General features: G+C 44.7%; 1 protein-coding gene across 1 annotated transcript in view; it reads right to left on the bottom strand.

Annotated features, from left to right (window-relative positions):
- Positions 1–21,437, bottom strand: part of TMEM43 (transmembrane protein 43) — a 74,999-nt gene that overhangs the window by 11,513 nt on the left and 42,049 nt on the right. The window contains exons 5-6 of the mRNA XM_069206289.1: positions 15,441–15,490; positions 5,907–5,976 (exon numbers count right to left, since the gene is read on the bottom strand). Of these exons, the coding sequence (XP_069062390.1) occupies positions 5,907–5,976; positions 15,441–15,490 (120 nt within the window). The remainder of the gene's footprint in view (positions 1–5,906; positions 5,977–15,440; positions 15,491–21,437) is intronic.

Genomic DNA, 21,437 nt, shown 5'->3' with positions numbered 1-21,437 from the left:
GAAAAATAAAACGGAGAAATTATCGCAACTCCCCAACTGGTGCCCAATGTAAGGAAGAGTACGGAGCAATGCAAGGCACTTTTATTTTTGTTTTAGACCATGCTCTTTTCATAGTGCTCCCCCATTCTTCAGTTTCTTGACAGGAGTACTAAGATCCCTGGTTTTTGGTGCCTACTTCTGTACCCCCTTACTGTCACTCACTGACCACCAATTTGGCAGGGTATTAGTGACTGTAAAATGCAGGTTAAGGATCATTTGACCAACTCGTACAACGAACACACAGACAACTGAAGATAGGAACTGCAAGGCCTGCCCTGGTCCTGTTGAAGTCAGGGCTATGCAGTCTGTCCTCAGCCGGTCTTTGATGCAGAACCTGGATAAACATCAGGAGCTGGGCCTATGGCTCAAGTATGTACTGGTGTCCACCGGGATTGGGTGCTCCAGATGCCTGACTAACAAAAATAAACAGCAGTGTCCACCATGATGCCATGCACACAGTGAAGGATGGAAACTTGGACTATTGATTCGCCTGCTGCTCGGTTTCTGAGAAAATATCCTTGCCCTGACCTGTGAATGGGGCTTTGAGGACCACAGTCAGGGACGTTTGCAGGGTCTTTATGCTGAAATAATGACAGCGAGGTTCAGGAAGAGCACCCCTAATGTTTTTTCGAGGAGTGACTAGGAGACCGAGACTACCCTCTTCAGCCCCCCACCCAAAGTGTGGGTGTACATGTGATTTTCCAGTTTCCCCTCCTGAAATGCATGCATTTCCTCCTTTGTATGGGGCCACTCAAATGAAGAAATAACCACTTTGCATTGCACTGGCGCCACCGTTGTGCTTAACTGGAAAGTCTAAAGGGGATCCAAAAACACCTGCAGCCCCTTCACTAATGCTACAGGTCCTCAGAAAGCAAAGAGCAGGTTTAAATGGTTACCTCCAGTGTAGGAGGCTGGCATGGTTTGTAGTGGGTACGTTGGGTACTTACACCTTATACCAGGTCCAGTTATCCCTTATTAGTGAAATGTATCAGTGTTCTAGCAGCTTAGGCTGATAGAAGGTAGCTATAGCAGAGCAGCTTAGGCTGAACTAGGAGACATGCAAAGCTCATGCAATACCACTTGTAATTACACAGTACATATACACAAGTAAAACAATACTCAGTGTTACCAAAAAATAAAGCTATTTATTTGGGTGACACAGTACCAAAAATATCTTAGAGACAATACTCCTTCTGGAGGTAAGTATTATACACAATATATACACTAGACACCAAAATAAGGTAAGTAATTAGACATAGGATAGTGCAAACAATAGGAAATGCTATAGAATGCAATGGGAGAAAATAGGTCTAGGGGCAACACAAACCATATACTAAGAAAGTGGAATGCAAATCGCGAATTCCCCCCTAGACAAGTGTAGTGTGTGCAGAATCGCTGGGAGAGTAAGAATACAGTAAAGGTAAGTAAATTACCCCACCCCAGAGCCCAGAAAAGCAGGAGTAAAGTACTGCAAGTTTCCTTAGGACACACTACACCTCGTGATATGGATTATTGCAGTAACCAACCAAGTCTGCAAACAACAACTGCTGGATTCCTGGACCTGAAGACCTGAAAAAGAAGGGGACCAAGTCCAGAAGTCGAAAGCAGTTCCAGGAAGGACAGGAGCTCCTGCCAACCCATAAGAGGGTTCAAAAATAAAAAAAAAGAAAGAAAAAGAAAGAAAAAAAAAGAAAAGAGTCCCCAGTTGGACGAAGACTGCAGGAATGCACCCTAGGAAGATGCCAGCGGGTTCCTCCGTGATGCAAAGGATATCCCACGACGTGAAGATGGATGCAGACGTGATTTCGTGTTGGAAGTCGCCAACAAGCCTTGGTTCCGACAAAGTTGCATTTTGCGTCAAAATGGCGCTGGATGGACCCAGGAGGCCTCAACTCTGTGTGAGGAGGAAGAGGGGGCTCCCAGCACTTTAGAGAGCCCTCAGGATGCCGCACAGCACCCACGGGAGTCCCAGGACATGGGGACAAAGGAGATGCAAAACTCAGTTGGCGCAGCACTGCAAAGAAGGGTCCCACGCCGCCAGAGGTCAACTCAGCGAGTTGAGCGTCGCAGGATAGAGTGCTAGGGACCTGGGCCAAAAGGAATTTTGCAAATAGTGCACAGAGGCGTCAGGAGGTGAAGAGAAGACAGTGCACAGGGGTACTGTCTCTCTCAGGGAAGGCAAGGTCTTACCTCCTCCAAATTGTGTCAGCAGGACCTCAGGACAGTCTGTGTCGATGGGGTCCACCCTCTGTGTTTCCAGGAGCACGCTCGTCGCTGTGAGAGGAGTCCAGGAGTACCGGTCGTCGACTTAGAAGGTGTCTGCGTGAGCAGGGGAGTGACTCCGTCACCCCACGGGAGATTTCTTCAGTCCTTCTGGTGCAGAATGAAGACAGTGAGTCCTCAGAGCATGCACACCGTGGAAACTGTTGCAGTTGCTGGCTGGAGCTGAAGTTGCAGAAGAAAAGTATCCCTTGTGGATACTTTGTTGCTGTTATAGCGGCTCCTGGAGCAGGCTGCGGTTGATCCAAGGTCAGAGGATTAAGTAGTAGTTGCAGAGGATTCCTGCTGGAAACTTGCAAGTAGAATCTGAAGAGAACCCACAGTAGAGACTCTAAATAGCCCTGAGAGGGGGGATTGGCTACCTTATCAGGTAAGGACCTATCAGGAGGGGTCTCTGACATCACCTGCTGGCACTGGCCACTCAGAGCCCTCCAGAGTGCCCCCACACCTTGCAAAGCAAGATGGCTGAAGTCTGGGACACACTGGAGGAGCTCTGGGCACCACCTCTAGGGTGGTGATGGACAGGGGAGTGGTCACTCCCCTTTCCTTTGTCCTGCTTCGTGCCAGAGTAGAGGACAAAGGGTTCCTGAACCGGTGTATACTGGCTTATGCAAGGAGGGCACCATCTGTGCCCTTCAAAGCATTTCCAGAGGCTGGGGGAGGCTACCCCTCCCCAGTCTGTAACACCTATTTCCAAAGGGGGAGGGTGTAACACCCTGCTCCCAAAGGAAATGCTTTGTTCTGCCTTCCTGGGACTGAGCTGCTCAGACCCCAGGAGGGCAGGACCCTGTCTGTGAGGTGGCAGTAGTTGTAGCTGCAGTGCAAGCCTCAGAGAGCTGGTTTGGCAGTACTGGGGATCCATAGTGGATCCCCCAGGATGCATGGATTTGGCTCCCCAATACCAGATTTGGAATGGGGGACAATTCCATGATTTTAGAAACCTTACATGGCCATATTCGGAGTTACCATTGTGAAGCTACATATAAGTATTGACCTATATGTAGTGCACGTGTGTAATGGCGTCTCCGCACTCACAAAGTCCCGGGAAATGGCCCTGAACTATGTGGGGGCACCTTTGCTAGCGCAAGGGTGCCCTCACACTTAGTAACTTTCCACTTAACCTTCAGCAAGTGAAGGTTAGACATATAGGTGACTTATAACTTAAGTAAGTGCAGTGAAAATGGCTGTGAAATAGTACGTGCACTATTTCACGCAGGCTGCAATGGCAGGCCTGTGGAAGGGTTTGTCTGAGCTCGTTATGGGTGGCAAAAGAAATGTTGCAGCCCATAAGGATCTCCTGCAACCCCAATGCCCTGGGTACCTAGGTACCATATACTAGGGACTAATAGGGGGGGGGGGGGAGGTCCAGTGTGCCAATTGAAATTGGTAAATGAAGTCAATAGCCTACAGTGACAAATTTAAAAGCAGAGAGAACATAAGCACTGAGGTTCTGGTTAGCAGAGCCTCAGTGACACAGTCAAGCACTACTGACAACACACACATTAGGCCACAAACTATGAGCACCGGGGGGTCCTGGCTAGTAGGATCCCAGTGAGACAGGCAAAACACACTGACATAAAGGTTTTTTATCTATGAGCACTGGGGTCCTGGCTAGCAGGGTCCCAGTGACACAGTAAAAACACACTGACACACACTCACAAACAGGCCAAACGTGGGGGTAACCATGCTAGAAAGAGGCTACTTTCTCACATCCATTCATTGAGAATTTTGCTGATAAACTCTGCTTTACCCATCCTCAATCGGCACCATAGTTTCACAGTGCAAACATTGTTATAATTAGTTTAATATTTACTAAATTTGCTTTATGATATTTCTAGTGATTTGTTTCTAGGCCTACCCTTTGATATCATGACTTCTCGTTTTGCTTTTCTCTGGCACTGTATTTTCCCTTAATGGTCTCCATAATATTCTAAGCTGTCCATTTCTTATGGATGTCAATACGAACAGATTCACAGGTTAGTGAGCAATGTGTCTGACTGGAGCCAATCAAATCTCTGTGGGTATCTCACCATCTTCCTGTATTCAGACTACCCTCACTTCCTTGGATTTGTTCAGTGTTTGGTGCATGAAATCTACTCCAAGATACTTTCCAGACTTTGCACATATTGTCAAGTTTTTAAATCTAATTTATGAAGTAAGATGGGCACATTGGTCAGTTTTGCATTTTGGCAAAAGATCGTGCCTACTCCTAAGAGCTAAAAAGCAATCAGCATCAAACACATGGCACTGCTCTTGCTCTTTCAGTGGCTGCGCTGCTATTTCCAGTAGTCAGTAATATGTAATTTGCTGAACCCCGCCAGGATACTATCACTGTTGGAGCCATCAGTCTCTTTAGTTTCTTACATTGTTACCCTGAACCAGGACTTTGTTCGGGAAAGGATACCGAAAAGGGTGAAATTCAGAGAAGGGACTGGATGATAGTGCAAATTAGATGATACTGCAAAGAATTGGGAAACCAAAAGGTAGCATTTGTGAGCTTCTGTCAAGCACAGGGCACAGCACTAGGCTTCTACAACAGATTAGTACTGTAGCCTAGAGGAGTAAAGAGACTCCGCTTGAGCACTAATACAACTGCTAAGTTCACAATATCTTATTCGGGTATCAACTCACTTGCTGACACATACATTCTAATTTAGATTTATAATGAACTTCAACATTAATTAGAACATTTGAATGTTGGGAGCTCCATTGAAAACAATGGAGTGCTCCGGGCTACTAATGTCCGGTAAATGTCTGGAGCCCAAACATTCCAAGGTCTTCCTTCACAGCTATTGCTGTGAACAAAGGCCTCACGGAGCCCGAGGGGAGACCTTTGTTTTATTTATTAGACCATTCTGCCATCTAGTGGCAGAATGTTCTAACAGCCTTATAGCCCTCAGTAGCTGGGCTATACCAGCATTAATGTCCCGCTCCCTTGTTAAAGGTCCTCGCCTTCAGCTTAGGCCATTTACGCTGGAGGGAGCCTTTAATGGCGGGTATAGCCTGCTACGACGGACTATAAGGCTATATTCAGTTGTGAGCAACTTTAGAACCTATAGTTATTTAAGACTCCATTTATGCATATTTACACATCCAGACAGGCTTCTTTAGGAGTGACAAGCTAGAGAAGAACACAACCTATCTTTTTAGAAAATAACACATTACACAGCTTGATTTTTTTTTTTACGGCAAATGTGTTTGCTTTAAACCAGATAATCTCCATTACAATTAAATTTGAGGTTCTATGAAGCATTCTTTAATAGCTTACATGCTATCTAAGTATCATTTAAAACCTGCAATCTAATTTAAAATGGTTGTTCTTAGTAGTAAATTGGCTCTCTAAGCTAATCTAGATTGATTCTAATCTGATGCTAGATACGTTGAATGGGCTTTACATACTTGCACCTTACTCTTAATAGCTTATGTCTGGGAGTATATCCTGATCTAAGATAAACATGAGTTGCCATATAATTTCCTCATTGAATATAGAGACCAACAGTAAGTTGCCCTCGCATCTGAAAGTACAGAATGACATTTTCTGTTGCTGTTGAGGCCAAAGCACAGGTATTGAGGAGACATTCTCTTACCTTGGGTTCTGATGTGCAATCTCCCGATCGAAGTGTCTGCTGCTCACAACTTCAGATCTCCACTCGGTATCTGAAAATATTGCAGAGGGTAACATTTAAAAATGAAGAACAGGAGGAAAGCAAACATCTACCAGAATAGATATTGTCAGAGTATAGGTATCATAAGGATAAACTGTCTTAAATTGTCAGAGTTCAATTCAGAATGATGTCCTCATTGACTCAATACAAAAAAGGCATGTTAAAGCTTCTTGTACGTCCTTAATAAACCAAAATCATATGAAAGCCACCTGGTGTAAGAATGAATCGCTAAAACAAATATTCGTGTCCTATCCTCAAGAATATACATCTCTTTCAAGAGGAAATGCTTCACATTTTCCCTAAACAGCTTTCTGGCACTAAGGACTAAGTCAATAAGCTAACATGAGTCAGAAAATCAGTGGAATGCAAACTTCCTCAACCCACTAAGCATTACATGAGTGTGGTATGTATTAGGTAAAATCAGCCCTATCGTCCCTTGGCCTACAGAGACTCGCAGGAATAACTAGAGGAACCCAAGCCCCCTTTTATCATAAAGAGACACAATTAGGAACACTTGGAATATATCTTCAAGCTTTATTAAAATTAAAATCCTATCCTACTGCACACAACCTGAAGAGCAGTTATTAAAAAAATAAACACGGTATTGGCAATGATTTGGCAATAGCAGAACAACAGGAAATACTGCAATATTATTACAGTATTTTAGGATTTCTCTACCTTGACAGCCACAATCCTTTCCTTCGCTAACCAAGCTGATCTTAGCACCAAAAGGGGCATACTGTGTTTCAGAGATGGCCCAAGCCGCATATCTTTTGCGTACAACAGAAGCAGAGTTCAAAGCTGCTGTTTTTGTCTCCGCATCTCAGTGACTATGTTGTTCTTGAACAGGCAGATAAACCTCCCAGAGGACTTAATGTGTCTTTCCATAGCCTTCAATGAAGAAAGGTGTTTAACCGGTACAGTGCCTTGGACAAGGTGATCTCGTCCAAGGCACCGGTTTCCGGGTGCCTTGACGAGATCACCTCGTCCTGCACCCGTGAACAGGGGGGAGTGCTAGCGCTCCTCCCATGGGCCCCCCCACCCACACACCCCGGTCGTGGATGGAAGGGGAATCCCTTCCCCTTCCACCCCTGAGCCCCCCGTGACGTCAGCGTGCATCGCGCGATGACAACCACAGAGGCCTCCTCCATCACGCTGGAAGCTCAGCTTCCAGCACGATCGGAAGAGAAATGCAAAGCATTTCTCTCTTCCGATCACGTGGAGGAGGCCGGAGAGGCTTCAAAGGGAAGGAAATGAATTTCCTTCCCTTTGAAGTCTCTCTGAGCGTTTCAAAAGCCGGATTGTAAAGCAATCCGGCTTTTGAAACGCCCACTAGACACCAGGGATTTATTTTAGAAAAAGAAACTGGCATGAGGGGAGCGACCCCTTGGGCAAGGGTCGCTCCCAGGGGGGACATTTTTTTTAAAGGCCTTTTCTGCCCCCCCTGGGGGCAGATCGGCCTATTATTAGGCCGATCTGCCCCAGGGGGGCAGGCAGAAACCTCTAGGCACCAGGGATCTTTTTTTGTTTTTGTTTTTAGAGGTGGGGAGCGACCCCTTAGGCAAGGGTCACTCCCCTAGGGGGCAAATTATATTTAGGCCATTTCTGCCCCCCTTGGGGGCAGATTGGCCTATTTTTATGAGGCCAATCTGCCCCCAAGGGGGACAGAAACCACTAGACACCAGGGAGTTTTTTTTTTCTTCGTGAATTTCACGCAAGGGGAGCGACCCTTTATGCAAGGGTCGTTGCCCTGGGGGGCAAATTTATTTTAGGCCATTTCTGCCCCCCTGGGGGGCAGAGCAGCCTATTTTAATTAGGCAGATCTGCCCCCTAGGGGGGGCAGAAACCACTAGGCACCGGGGATTTTTGTTGTTGTTTTACAGATGGTGGGCGACCCCTTAGGCAAGGGTCGCTCCCCTGGAGGGGCAAATTGTATTTAGGCCATTTCTGCCGCCTTTGGGGGCAGATCGGCCGATTTTAGGTCAATCTGCCCCCAAAGGGGGCAGAAACCACTAGTCACCGGGGATCTTTTTTTTCCCGCCAATGTCATGCAAGGGGAGCGACCCCGTAGGCAAGGGTCGCGCCCCAGGGGGGCGGGAGGGGGGCTAATTTATTTTAGGCCATTTCTGCCCCTCCTGGGGGCAGATCAGCCTATTGTTATTAGGCCGATGGGGCAGAAACCTCTAGGCGCCAGGGCAAATTATTTTTTTTGGGTGTTTTTTTTTTGTATGTTTGTTTTTTTACAGATGGGGAGCCACCCATTAGGCAAGGGTCGCTCCCCTGGGGGGCAAATTGTATTTAGACCATTTCTGCCCCCCTTGGGGGCAGATCGGCCGATTTTAGGTCAATCTGCCCCCAAGGGGGGCAGAAACAACTAGGCACCAGGGATTTTTTTTGTTGCGCCAATGTCACGCAAGGGGAGTGACCCCGTAGGCAAGGGTCGCTCCCGGTGGGGCTTGAGGGGGCACATTTATTTTAGGCCATTTCTGCCCCCCCCCCCCCTGGGGGCAGATCGGCCTATTGTTATTAGGCCGATCTGCCCCAAGGTGGGGCAGAAACCTCTAGGCGCCAGGGCAATTTTTTTTGTTTGTTTGTTTGTTTTTTTAGAGATGGGGAGCGACCCATTAGGCAAGGGTCGCTTCCCTGGGGGGAAAATTGTATTTAGACCACTTCTGTACACCTTGGGGGCAGATCGGCCAATTTTTGTTAGGCCAATCTGCCCCCATGGGGGCAGAAACCACTTAGGCACCAGGGATTGGTGTGTGTGTATGCGTGTGTTTTCTTTAGGGAGGCAGCCCCTTGGGTAAGGGTCGCTCCCCATGGGAGCACATTACTTTTGGCCATATCTGCCCCCCATTGGGGGCAGATGGGCCTATTTTTGGAAGGCCCTTCTGCCCCAAGGGGGGGCAGAAAGCCCACCAGAGGCCAGGGAAGTTTTTTTTCTCCAAAAATAAGAGGGTGGGGGTATGGCCATACCCCCACCCCAAATAAATGGGGCCAAAGTTGTTCTGCCCACTAGTGGGCAGATGGGGCAATTACCCCTGATCCACACCTCGGGGGCAGAAAGTCTACTAGATGCCAGGGAATTAAAATATATATATATATATATATATATATATATATATATATATATATTGGGGTGGTGGCTACCAACCAGTATGGGCCTGGTTACGCCCCCACCTCAACTGAATAGGGTAACAGTCTTTCAGCTCTCCCCCTCCCAAGCACTTGGCCCACCTACACAAATGAGGTATCATTTTTACCAGGAGACTGAGGGAAACATTGGGTGGTATGAAATGTGTCCCAGTGCAGTGATCCCACGCAGAAATGTGGGAAGATTTTGATTTTTTAGCTAAATTTGAGGTTTGCTGAGGATTCTGGGTAAGAAAACATTGGGGGATCCACGCAAGTCATACCTCACTGGACTCCCTGCTAAACACAGGACCAAAAACGCAGGTCCCCCCTGCAAAAACAGGTAGTTTTGTATTTGATCATTTTGATTTGTCCACGTTGTGTTTTGAGCCATTTCCTTTCGTTGGCGCTAGGCCTACCCACACAAGTGGGGTACCACTTTTATCGGGAGACTTGGGGGAACGCTGGGTGGAAGGAAATTTGTGGCTCCTCTCAGATTCCAGAACTTTGTCACCGAAATGAGGAAAAAGTGTTTTTTTGGCCAACTTCTGAGGTTTGCAAAGGATTCTGGGTAACAGAACCTGGCCAGAGCCCCACAAGTCACCCCATCTTGGATTCCCCTAGGTGTCTAGTTTTCAAAAATGCACAGGTTTGGTAGGATTCCCTAGGTGCCGGCTGAGCTAGAGGCCAAAATCTACAGGTAGGCACTTTGTCAAAAACACCTCTGTTTTCTGTCAAAAAATGGGATGTGTCCACGTTGTGTTTTGGGCCATTTCCTTTCGTGGGCGCTAGGCCTACCCACACAAGTGAGGTATCATTTTTATCGGGAGACTTGGGGGAACATAGAATAGCAAAACAAGTGTTATTGCCTGTTGGAAAATGGGTTATTGGTAAGGGCAGGTAGGTACCTATGCTTAGCAATAGGCCACTAACCTGCACTTAGGTCCAGTTAGGTCTCAGTAAATTAAACCCAGCTCAATCCTTGGTAGCTTGGCAACGAGCGTCAAGGCTTAACTTAGGAGACAGAGTGTAAAGCATTCAAATATCACAAAACAGTAATTAAATAAAACACAGGAAACAGTTTAAAAATCCAAAACCAATTTATAAAAACAGATTATATTGTGATCTTTAAAATGATACCAAAACGAATAAACTCGGATAAGGGGAACCGGAGATATGATTTTTTAAAGATTTTTTTTTTTTTTAGCGCCTAGAAGCAAAAAGCGCCAATCGGGTCATATGGTTGCACCTCGACCGGGGCGAAGTCAAAGTTTCAGGCCGACCGCGATGAAGCCGTGCTCGGCTACAGGCCTCGGGAGGCCTCGGTTAAAAGTTTACCTTCACACTTAGTCTTTTTTTCGAAGATTTTCTTCAACGGGACGAACCTGCCAGTCCAATCCGACCTCCTGGAGCCCTTCTCCGGATACGCGATGCTGGAATCCTCGGTGGAGATTTTTACCTTCGGACATAGTCATTTTTTCGAAGTGAAAATCCTTCGACCGGGGTAAACCTGGATCTTGATCCGACGTCCATGGAGCCCTCCTCGGATACGCTGGCTGGGAGGTCCCGGTCAACTTTTTACCTTCGGACTTAGTCTCTTTTTCGGAGATTTTCTTTACCGGGACGAACCAGCAAATCAGGCCGGGTCGCGGTTGAGGCAAGCCGGCTAGAGTTGCCGCTGCGGGTCGGTCCCTCTATGGAGCTTTTTTTCAAAAGTTGTCCAAACTTCTCCAAACTTCTGGGGCTTCTCCCAGATGTCCTTTTAAGGTTCTTATGAGGTCCACAGCTCACACCAAGGGTCCAGAAGTTCTGAGATGGTCCTTGGGGGTGCGGACTACAACTCCCAGAATGCACCTGGCGCAAACTCCTTTTTAGCCACTGGACAGTGGTCAGCTGGTCGCTTTCTTAAGGAGTTGGTGCAGGGGACTCTGGTTAGCAATTTTTCACCAGTAGCAAACAGGGAGTCCCTCCTTGAACCAGTTGAAGCCAGGCAAAGTCCTTCTTGTGGTGAAGCCCAAGTGTGCAGCTGGTGCAGTCCTTCTGAGTGCAGGTTCCAGGTGCAGGCCAGGGGTCCAGCAGGGCAGTCCTTCTTCTTCTGTAGTTCTTCCTTGTTGGATGTGGTAGGGAACTGAGGTGTGGGTGCAGGTCTGACAGTTTTATCCTTGCTCCTGGGTGAAAAGCAGGGGGGTCCTGGTTCTCCAATCAGGTGCAGGGTCCTTCCCCCTGTGATGACCACTTCCTGGGAAGTGTGGCAAAAATCAATCCCAGGAGGCAACATTCTCTAAAAATCCATCATGGCTGAATCTGATTTTTGGAGGTTACATCTGGCTGAGCCCACCCACTGGTGTGGCTAAAAATCATAAACACACCCCTCTCCTAATCTAATTAAGGGGGCACCTAGTTGTCTGGGGTTGCAGGATGTGGGGGTGTTGCTGGTTGCTCCAAATGTCCTTCTCTTCCTTTGAAGACCAGTTTGGCAGTCCTCCCCCTTCCTGCCTCACAATCTGCTGAGGGGAGATTCCTTCCCACAGGCACATTCCTTTGAGTGAAGCCAGGCCACTTCACACCTCATCAAGGTAGCTTGGCCAAGCTGCTAGAGGCTGGCCAATCAGAGCACAGCAGCAAAAACAATGCAGGGCTGAAATTGGCAACTTTTCAGGTAAAGTTTAAAACTCTTTACCTGAACAAGTTATATTAAATCCAACAACTGGAAGTTGTGGGATTTATTACAACAATTAATTTGATACTAAATTCTTGGTATGCATCATTTAAGGAGACTTTAAAAATTAAAATAAAGTCTCCCCATTCTAGCCTATGAAGGCCATTTACTACAATGAGGGAAAAACGAATTTGGCTGTTTTTTACCTCACCAGGGCTTATAAAACTATTTTTATAAAGCCCCTGCTTATTACATGGCACCCAGCCCTAGGGGCACATAGGGCACACCTTAGGGGTGACTTATATGTAAAAATAAGGTAGTTTAAGACTTTGGAACTACTTTTAATTCCAAAGTCGAATTTGCATACAACTTTAATTTAAAAGCAGCCAGCAAGGCAGACCTGCCTTTAAAATGACACTGGGCACCTCAGCAGTGCACCTATGGGTGCAGCACCTATGCTGTGGTCCCTAAATCTACATGCCCTACCATATACTAGGGACTTATAGGTAGGTTAACTTAGCCAATTATAATTAGCCTAATTTGCATATCCATTTTACACAGAGCACAGTCCCTGGGACTGGTTAGCAGTACCCAGGGCACCATCAGAGTCAGGAAAACACCAGCAAAAAGTGGAAAATGGGGGTGAAAAGTTAGGGGGCCTCTGCAATCAGCTCTGTTTTCCCACATTGCCCCTTGTCTTTCTCTACATTTTTTCCTTCAAAATATAAGTGTGTGTGTAAAAAAGACGTCTATTTGAGAAATGCCCTGTAATTCACATGCTAGTATGGGCACCCAGGAATTCAGAGATGTGCAAATAACCACTGCTCCTCAACACCTTATCTTGTGCTCATTTTGGAAATACAAAGGTTTTCTTGATAGCTATTTTTCACTCTTTATATTTCAGCAAATGAATTGCTGTATACCCGGTATAGAATGAAAACCCACTGCAGGGTGCAGCTCATTTATTGGCTCTGGGTACCTAGGGTTGTTGATGAACCTACAAGCCCTATATATCCCGCAACCGGAAGAGTCCAGCAGACATAACTGTATATTGCTTTCAAAAATCTGACATTGCAGGAAAATGTTACAGAGTAAAACGTAGAGAACAATTGCTGTTTTTTTCACCTCAATTTCAATAAAATAAAATTTCAGTTGTTATTTTCTGTAGGAAACCCTTGTAGGATCTACACAAATTACCCCTTGCTGAATTCAGAATTATGTCTACTTTTCAGAAATGTTTAGGTTTCTGGGATCCAGCATTGGTTTCACGCCCATTTCTGTCACTGACTGGAAGGAGGCTGAAAGCACAACAAAATCGTAAAAATGGGGTATGTGCCAGTAAAATGTCAAAATTGTGTTGAAAAATTGGGTTTTCTGAATCAAGTCTGCCTGTTCCTGAAAGCTGTGAAGCTGGTGATTGTAGCACCGCAAACCCTTTGTTGATGCCATTTTCAGGGGAAAAACCACAAGCCTTCTTCTGCAGCCCCTTTTCCCCATTTTATTTTTTTAAAAACAAAATTTTCACTGTATTTTGGCTAATTTCTTGGCCTCCTTCAGGGGAACCCACAAAGTCTGGGTACCTCTAGAATCCCTAGGATGTTGGGAAAAAAAAAAATGGATGCAAATTTGGCGTGGGTACAAAAACTTATGAGGGCCTAAGCAAGAGCTATTCCAAATAGGAAAAAAAAGGCTTGGCACAGGAGTGGGGAAAAGTCCTGGCAGCGAAGGGGTTAAAGCTATTACATGACCTTCAGCCTTAGGTCCCTGGATCGAAGTTCCTCTCTATCTAATAATCCTTTGCTCCAGTTCATATGCTCTGTCTGAACATTCTTGGATATTTTTTAAATAAACAGTCAATAAAAAACATTTTAGCCATTTACCTACTTATAGTCTGTGAAACATTTTTTTACTGTTTAAAAACAAGAACTGAAAAATCAAGATATCCATTTTTATGAAAATGTTTTGATTGCTTAGGAATATCATGCCACGCTCACAAAAACCCAATATATTTGAGCAAGCTGAATTCTCACTTCGCCATGAATGAAATACCTTTAAGACACTGGCAATTGTGAATTTGCATTTTATAACTTGCACCTGAATAAATTAACATATACGATTTAAACAGGGATATACTTAAAATAAAAAATATGAGATTATATCAGGGTTATAGGTCCACAACAGGCACAGAAAGAGCTGTACAAATCCCCAATATGATTACTGCCTCATTCTACATCACAAAAATCTCTACAAAACTACAAGAGACAAAGAGGTCCACACAATATTAGGCATTGAAAAAACAATAGTGGGTCAAGGATTTCTACTACATGATCAAGGTATCTGTAAATCCCAAGATGGTCGTCGGTCCGCATTGAATAATCCAGAGTAGTTCAAAAGCATAAGATAGTCCTAAGTACCCTTCACATGATGGCTGTCTCTACAAAACCTCAGGTGTAATGATGCAGTTCTCTTTACATTTACAAAATCTTTGTTTCAGTTAATGGTCTGCCTTTACAAGTTTCCTATGTCTCTCTTGATTTTCAAGTAAGTTAGGTTTGGTTTGTCATCTCTTCCTGTATTCTGCAACTGTTTCCCATATATTATAATCAGCCCTGTCTTTCACTGAACATTCTTCATGTATTGTCATGCTTGCCGCTTCTTAGAATGCTGTCCTGTGTTTCCAAGAGTCTTGTTTATGAATTCTGTTCCCCATGCTCAGGTCCATTTTTCCTCACTTATGTTTTTGTCAGAAACCCTGCTATCATTATCAGAACCTCATATATAGAGACTCACTTTTAGATTATTTCTTCATTTAAGGCTGCAGGGAGTATCATAAGATTCAGAGAGATTAACTGTTATGTGCCTAATTGCAATCTCCCTAATTATAATTTTGCATGAAGCATACACGTTATCACTGATTGAGTCATTCAACTTTTATTCTGTTTTGTAGTAATTATTGTTTAACCCATCACTCTTTTCATTGATTCTTACATTGTGTATGTTTCTTCTACCTGTTTTTGCACCCAACAGGCATTATCCAGTTGCTGTCCAGGGAACTTTAGTCTTTAGCTCTAGGTCGGCCTTTACTCCTCTCGGCCACAAGTACTCTGTTGTTTATGTCATACTCTCTTCTCTCGAATTTCCTTGTACAGCAGAAAGCAAGCTCATCTTATTGGCGCTTCCACGCCCACTCAGAAGCACATTTCCTGTTAAGAGGGACTAGAACTACATGCCAACATTCAAGATGATTTTGCCATTTATCTTCTAAGCCTAATAACAGAAAACTGAAGTTTTAGATTAAAGTTTAGCACTAGACTGGAGCCTTTTAAAATACTGCTTAACAGTATTCACATCCATCATCTGTTCTTTGTAATGCTGATTCATATGCTAAAGCAATTGCATTATTTTTCTTTGGCCCCTTGTGGTAATGGGGCATCCATCCAGCTCTCATTGTGCATAACAAAATAATGCATGTACATTAAATTCAATTAATAACATGGGGTTCCTATATCATAATTTATGGAATACACTTCTGAAATGGTCACACATTTAGCAGCACTTGTAGTAATTACATCATGAACTATGGAAACTCACAAGGGCTTTTGTATAATCAGCAGCCATTTCAGCAACAGTTTTATTATTGTCACATTTTATTCAGAAGTACTTACTATATGAATATCGGGTTTCTTTTTTTATTTCTCCATTTTCTTCATACTCCCTACAATAAAAAGTATTGTGGTTAACAACTTCAAAAAGGGAGACAGGCACACTTTACTAGTAACCTAGGATTTTTGTTTTAAACATTTTTTGGCTCTAAAACAGTTATATCCTCTGCCAGATTACAACATGTTATACATTAGAAACCAATACATTTGATTTTCATCTAACATGTTATAATTTAGGTGTGTGAGTGGTAGATGGCATGTAATTTATGGAAGGAAAATTAATATAGCAGATGCCAGAAACAAGAAATCATATCATGCACACAGCATGTCAGCCTACATGAGAACATCCTGCATTACTGCCATGACTTAGGAGTTTTCTTTGATTTTCACAGGGATGCAAACTCAGGAGTACCGAAGTATCACCTCCTCCGCTGCCATCTTGGGACTACATCCATACTACTTTGTAAAATGTGTCAATAGGCACCGCAGTGCTGATATCCATGGGCTCGGAAAAGGAACCACAGCGTATGATAACCAGAGAAGAGATAGGAACAGTGATACACATACAATTCTCAAATTGTCATCTGAACTGTCTAGCTGCAAGAAACATGCAAAATCTCACGCACTTGTGTAAACATATTATGGGCAAAACTGTAACCGCCATTATTTACATTATTTTTCATTAGTGGAATAATAACTATACAGTAGCAATCTTCTGTTCCTTATGTTTTGTTTATTCATCCATACATTTTAGTGTCCATTTCTCAACATCAAAACCAAGAAAATTAACAACTCGAAAACATGTCCTTCTTCCAAAGACAAGGACTTTATCAAGTCACTGGTTGTTTTCCTCTAATAAATCTAGGTTTGGGGCATCAGCAAGTACCTAAATCTTGCAGTGTAGGGCCAGTACAACTACGTGTGGCATCACCCAAAATAATTGTCTAGGCATATTGCCAATTGTTCGACAGTTGTTAGTAAACATTGGAGTGATTGAACTAGGGTTGTCGGGAAGAAAAAATGGAAGCTAGAAGTCCCAGCTTTCATATCAGGGCAGGTTGGTGCTCAACAATCGTGTCTAAGAATGCTATAACGTAACCACTATCACTAGAAGAACACAAATTAGTCCTTTGTTGTGTTCCCCCAATGGCTGTGGTCAAGTGTTCATGAAGGTAAATAGGACAGTTGAAAAGTTGAGATCATTGGGAACTTGAGATCATTTAGATACAATGCCATGTATGTTTTTGGTACTCCACTCCTCATCCTGGAACAACCTCCCCCAGCACATCAGGATAGCCGCCCGACGTATGGATTCCCATAGGAAACTGAAAACCTGGCTTTTCGACTGATCCTTCTTGCAGAACCCACACCTACTCAACGCCTGGATACCCTTCAAGGGTGACAAGGTTTGTGATCTACAAATCCACGTTACATTACATCCCTAAATATCTGCATCTTCATCTCTTCGGTCAAATTTCCTCCTCACCGTAGTCCCATTGTAACTTTGTCCCAGTCCACTGGCACCCAAATCTGCTTAAATTGTGTAGCGCCTAGAGGGATGGTGCTTCCCCAGGAGTAATTGTCCAGTGCTTTACAGAGTGTTCGTTGTCATTTAGTCAAAATGGGATTCCATGCTAAAGTTGCCATATTTACTAGTTGCAGGTGACATTTCTGAAGATTTCTAACCGTACGGAAGGTCGTTGGAATGTGTGCTGATGTACACAATGTTCTAGTACCACCGAGGGCTGATGCCTGCTGTGGTGTCGTCTCTGGAATGCTGGACCTGGTGCTAGGGTGAAGCAGAACGTGAGTCAGTCAAAATTTAGAGAGTTGAGATGCGAAGCTGAAGAATGGTCGGGGCAGGAGTTTCACTCCTGATGTCAGGGACCTTGAAGATGCCTTCACATGGGTAGACTTTAAGAAGCATATAATTAAGAGTTGCCAGGAGAATCTCCAAAGCTTATCATGAGAGAGGTGTCAGGTTCTGGTATTTCAGCGAGCAGTCAAATACTCCTGGTTTGAGAAGTTCAATCTGAGGTAACAAGTTCCCAAGAGAACCATAAAGACACCATAGTGGAGTTTCACTGAGATAACAGACTTTTCCTTGATTGTGACAGAATACAGTCAAGTAAGAATAAACAAAGTTAAGGATGATTAGAACATTGGAATGTTGAGAGCTCCATTGAAGAGAATTGAACAGCAGCGGCCTATATAAGCTGAGAAAAGCCCGCTGCTCTCAACATTTCAGTGCTATAATCCCCAGCGTCTGCCTTTTTCTTTCCTCCGTCTCTCCAGATATAAGGAGCCGGCAGGGGAAAGCGAAAGGCTGGTACTGTGTTGCAGGGTACACTGGAGCCTCCCGGCTCCCTCTTCCCATAGATCAGAGAATCGCTTGATCCATGGTGGAGGGAAGGGGACTGCTGCTCAGCGCCTGGGTCTCCCTGGCACGGCTGAATGAGGAAAAAAAGTTTAGCCGATCGATAGAAGAACCAGGGGATGACTTCAGGCCCCTTCCATAGCTCTTGCTGTGAATGTTCTACACCTAACAGCTGTGGCCCTGCATGTGCTGTTAGCTGTAGAACATTCACAGCAAGAGCTATGAAACAAAGGTGCTGCAGCCTAAAGGGGATTTAAACTCCCTCGGGTTCAGACGGCCTTTGTGTGTTTAATTAGAACATTCTGCCCTCATGGGACGGAATGTTCTGTTGCCTTATAGCCCATCGTAGTGGGCTATACCGGCCGTTAAAGGTGAAGTGACCTCACAAGGATTCAGGATGGGAGCTTACAAACAGTGAGCCACGTAAGGTATGCACCTTCTTTGCCAGTAGAGAAGTGTCATTGTCATTTTAAGTACAGCACTAAGTTCAGAGCTAGTCATGTTGGAGAGGGGACTTTGAACTGGCCAGGAGGAACTCTACATCTAATAAGAAAGACTTGGACAAAGAACATTAATGTTCAGAGGCTGGCAGGTTGTTGACAAGGCCTTGGTCACGATTCCCATGTAGACTGGCTTTTCAGGTGTTAATGTGGTTTCTGTCTCCTTCAGTAAGAAGCTACAAATAGCAATGGAATTTAGAGATCCAAGGCCAATTATGAAGGCTTTCAGAGTCGCTTCCTAAGAAAGGAATAAGAAATACATGTGTCCGAGATCTTGCAGGCCAAGCAATGGCAGTACTAATAAACTAGACTCACTTAATTCTAACTCACAAATTGCGAAATCCTTGGGCTATAATGGCAAACTTCTCTGCCATGAATCCTCCAAGTACCCAGAACATGCTGAAATGTGAACTCAAGCACCTTTCACGATAACTCACACCCCTTTGCAGGGAACAGGAAACTCACTACAGCAGCAGGTAAAAAAAAAAAAAAAGACGGGTGAGGTTTTAATCTTGTAAAGTGCTGCCCAGGCCACATATGTGCAGGTAATTGTTAGACAAGCCATTTTGCAAACTGTAGTGGGCTCAGTCCTCCCAGGAAAACTAGTCACCACTCACCTACATTCATCCCCCTTTCCTTTCAAGTCTACAAGTTTTCAAGTGTCAGAGGAAACGCTCACTGATGACTACCTCACTGTTATAAGTGTATCTGGTTTGGAAGTCCCGGGGGTGTACCTAATTTCACTAATTTTGAATGACACAGGATATTTCCAGCACAGGAGACGCAAGGCCACAGTCCCTTTACAGGTGATCCGTGCGCTTTTGAACAGGCTGCTCACCAGCAGAGACGGTATTCAAGTGCCTGCTGTTCTTCACTTCAGGCACCAAAACAACTGATGTGGCAGCTGAAAATAGTCACTGGCTAAAGTGCTTTTCCTCTGCAAGTCATGTTGAGGCTCGTCTACTCGCCCTCCTTGTTAAATGTGTATCTGACATGACTGTGGTCCCATTCTTCTCCCAGAGTGCCCAAGTATATGTTTGACGTGTGAGCACCCTTGGATCTCCACCAGACTACACAACGCTGGCATTTGAGATAAAGAACTCATTGGATCAGGTCCTTCCACACCGGAAGCCCACAGAGTGTCAAATTACCTCCATGCACGTCAGAACCCAAAGACACATGCTGCGGAGTGCCCCAAGGATCTTCACTCAGCCCGACACTTTTCAACATCTACATGGCCCCGCTTGCCAAGATCGTCAAACAACACAGGCTAAATATAGTCTCCTACGCCGGCAATACCCAACTGATCCTCTCCGTGTCTGAGGACTTTGCAAAGGCCAAGAGAAATTTCCACAACAGGATGAGAACAGTCGCCACCTGGATGGAAGCCAGCTGCCTCAAACTCAACTCGGACAAGACAGAGATCCTCGTAATAGTCCCCACCCCTTCCACCTGGAACGACTCCTGGTGGCCCACCACACTGGGAAATGCCCCACGGACCACGCATGGAACCTGGGCATCATCCTGGATTGCTCTATATCCATGACCCACCGAGTCAACGCCATCTCTTCATCATGCTTCCACACACTCCTGCAAAATTATTTTAAAGTGGATTCAGTGAGGAAGAAAGTCACTCACGCACTCATCGCTAGCAAACTGGACTACAGCAACGCACTATGCCAGCATCACCAAGAAACTTCAATCAAGACTACATAGAATGCAGAATGCAGCAGCCAGACTCATCCTGGACATCCCCAACACAGCCACATCTCCTCCCACCTCAGAGACCTACACTGGCTCCCAGTCAACAAGCGCATCACATACAAACTCCTGATCCACACCTACAAGGCCCTGCACAACATAGGACCGGCATACCTCAACCACCACCTCGCCTTCTACGTACAAAACAGACATCTCAGTTCTTCCCAGCTCGCCCTTGCAGCCGTCCCCAAGATCAGGAAAAGTACAGCAGGAGGAAGATCCTTTTCCTAATTAGCAGCTTGAACATGGAACACGCTACCTCTCAAGCTCAGGCAGACTGTATCACTGAAGCAGTTCAGGAAGGACCTCAAGACCTGGCTCATCTACTGAGCTGCACGCCTACATTCAGTGCCTTGAGACCCAATGGGTGATTAGTCTCACTCTACAAATGCATGATGGATTGATTTCAGAACCATTGGTGTGGTGCTGCCTGCCTGAGGTGATCTAACTCCACCTGCAATCAACTTACCCTAGTTGTACCTTGTTAACTGGATGTTTTTTTTTAACTAAGAAACAGCATCAGTTTTTTGCACACATTATATTCTTAATTTTAAAAATAAGGTTATATATTAACTTTAATATGTTTTAAATAACACAACTAACACTTTAAATTATTTAACATTACTCATCCCTGAACTATAAAAAGCCCTTGCAACCCCCCTGAACCCTAAAAACCGCTTGCTATCTGTGAACTGCTATTGTGAGATTTCTTTAATCTGATACACCCTATGCCCTTAAGTCCTTCACCCCTTTCACCCTGTCCTCAATCAAATAGATTTTGTTAGCAAGCACTTTAAGAAGTGTTCCTTTTCCAAAGTACTTATTTTCAGAACTAATAATTGGAAAGATTTTTTTAAGAAGTGTTATGTTCAAAGTTATGAGGAAGAACCCTTCCCTTTTTCTGTGTATATTACAACATTGCAGATCTTAACATACATGTGTGCAAATGTTGCATTACCCCTGATGCTGCACCCCCAACCTGCTGCTATTCCAAGTAGCCCTAAGCGCTTCACGTAAGGAGCACATCCAAAAACTTTTTAGAATGTTTGGCTGTGGTCCACTATTTTCTGGATCTGTGGGTTCCATTAAGAAGTAGACAAGTTACAGATCAGTAATTCATTTTCACTGTGAAGTTCAAAAGGGACTTCTTTGATTGGCAAGAAGGCACCACATCTGTAATCATATATTTAATTGTTGGAGAGAAGCACTGATGAGATGTGGGTGTCTATGAAGGTGTTGCCCTAGGCAGTCTCGACTTCAGACTAACGATAAATTGTGTGATACCTTCAATGGAAGAAATTAATTTTAGGAATGTGTGCATGTTCTTGGTCAGAATTGAACACAGGGACTTGGGCGTGCAGT

The sequence above is a fragment of the Pleurodeles waltl genome, chromosome 9, assembly GCF_031143425.1.
Source record: "Pleurodeles waltl isolate 20211129_DDA chromosome 9, aPleWal1.hap1.20221129, whole genome shotgun sequence".
In the NCBI taxonomy this organism is placed as follows: domain Eukaryota; kingdom Metazoa; phylum Chordata; class Amphibia; order Caudata; family Salamandridae; genus Pleurodeles; species Pleurodeles waltl.
The sequence above is the reverse complement of the archived record's forward strand: the minus strand, read 5'-3'. Positions and strand labels throughout refer to the sequence as shown.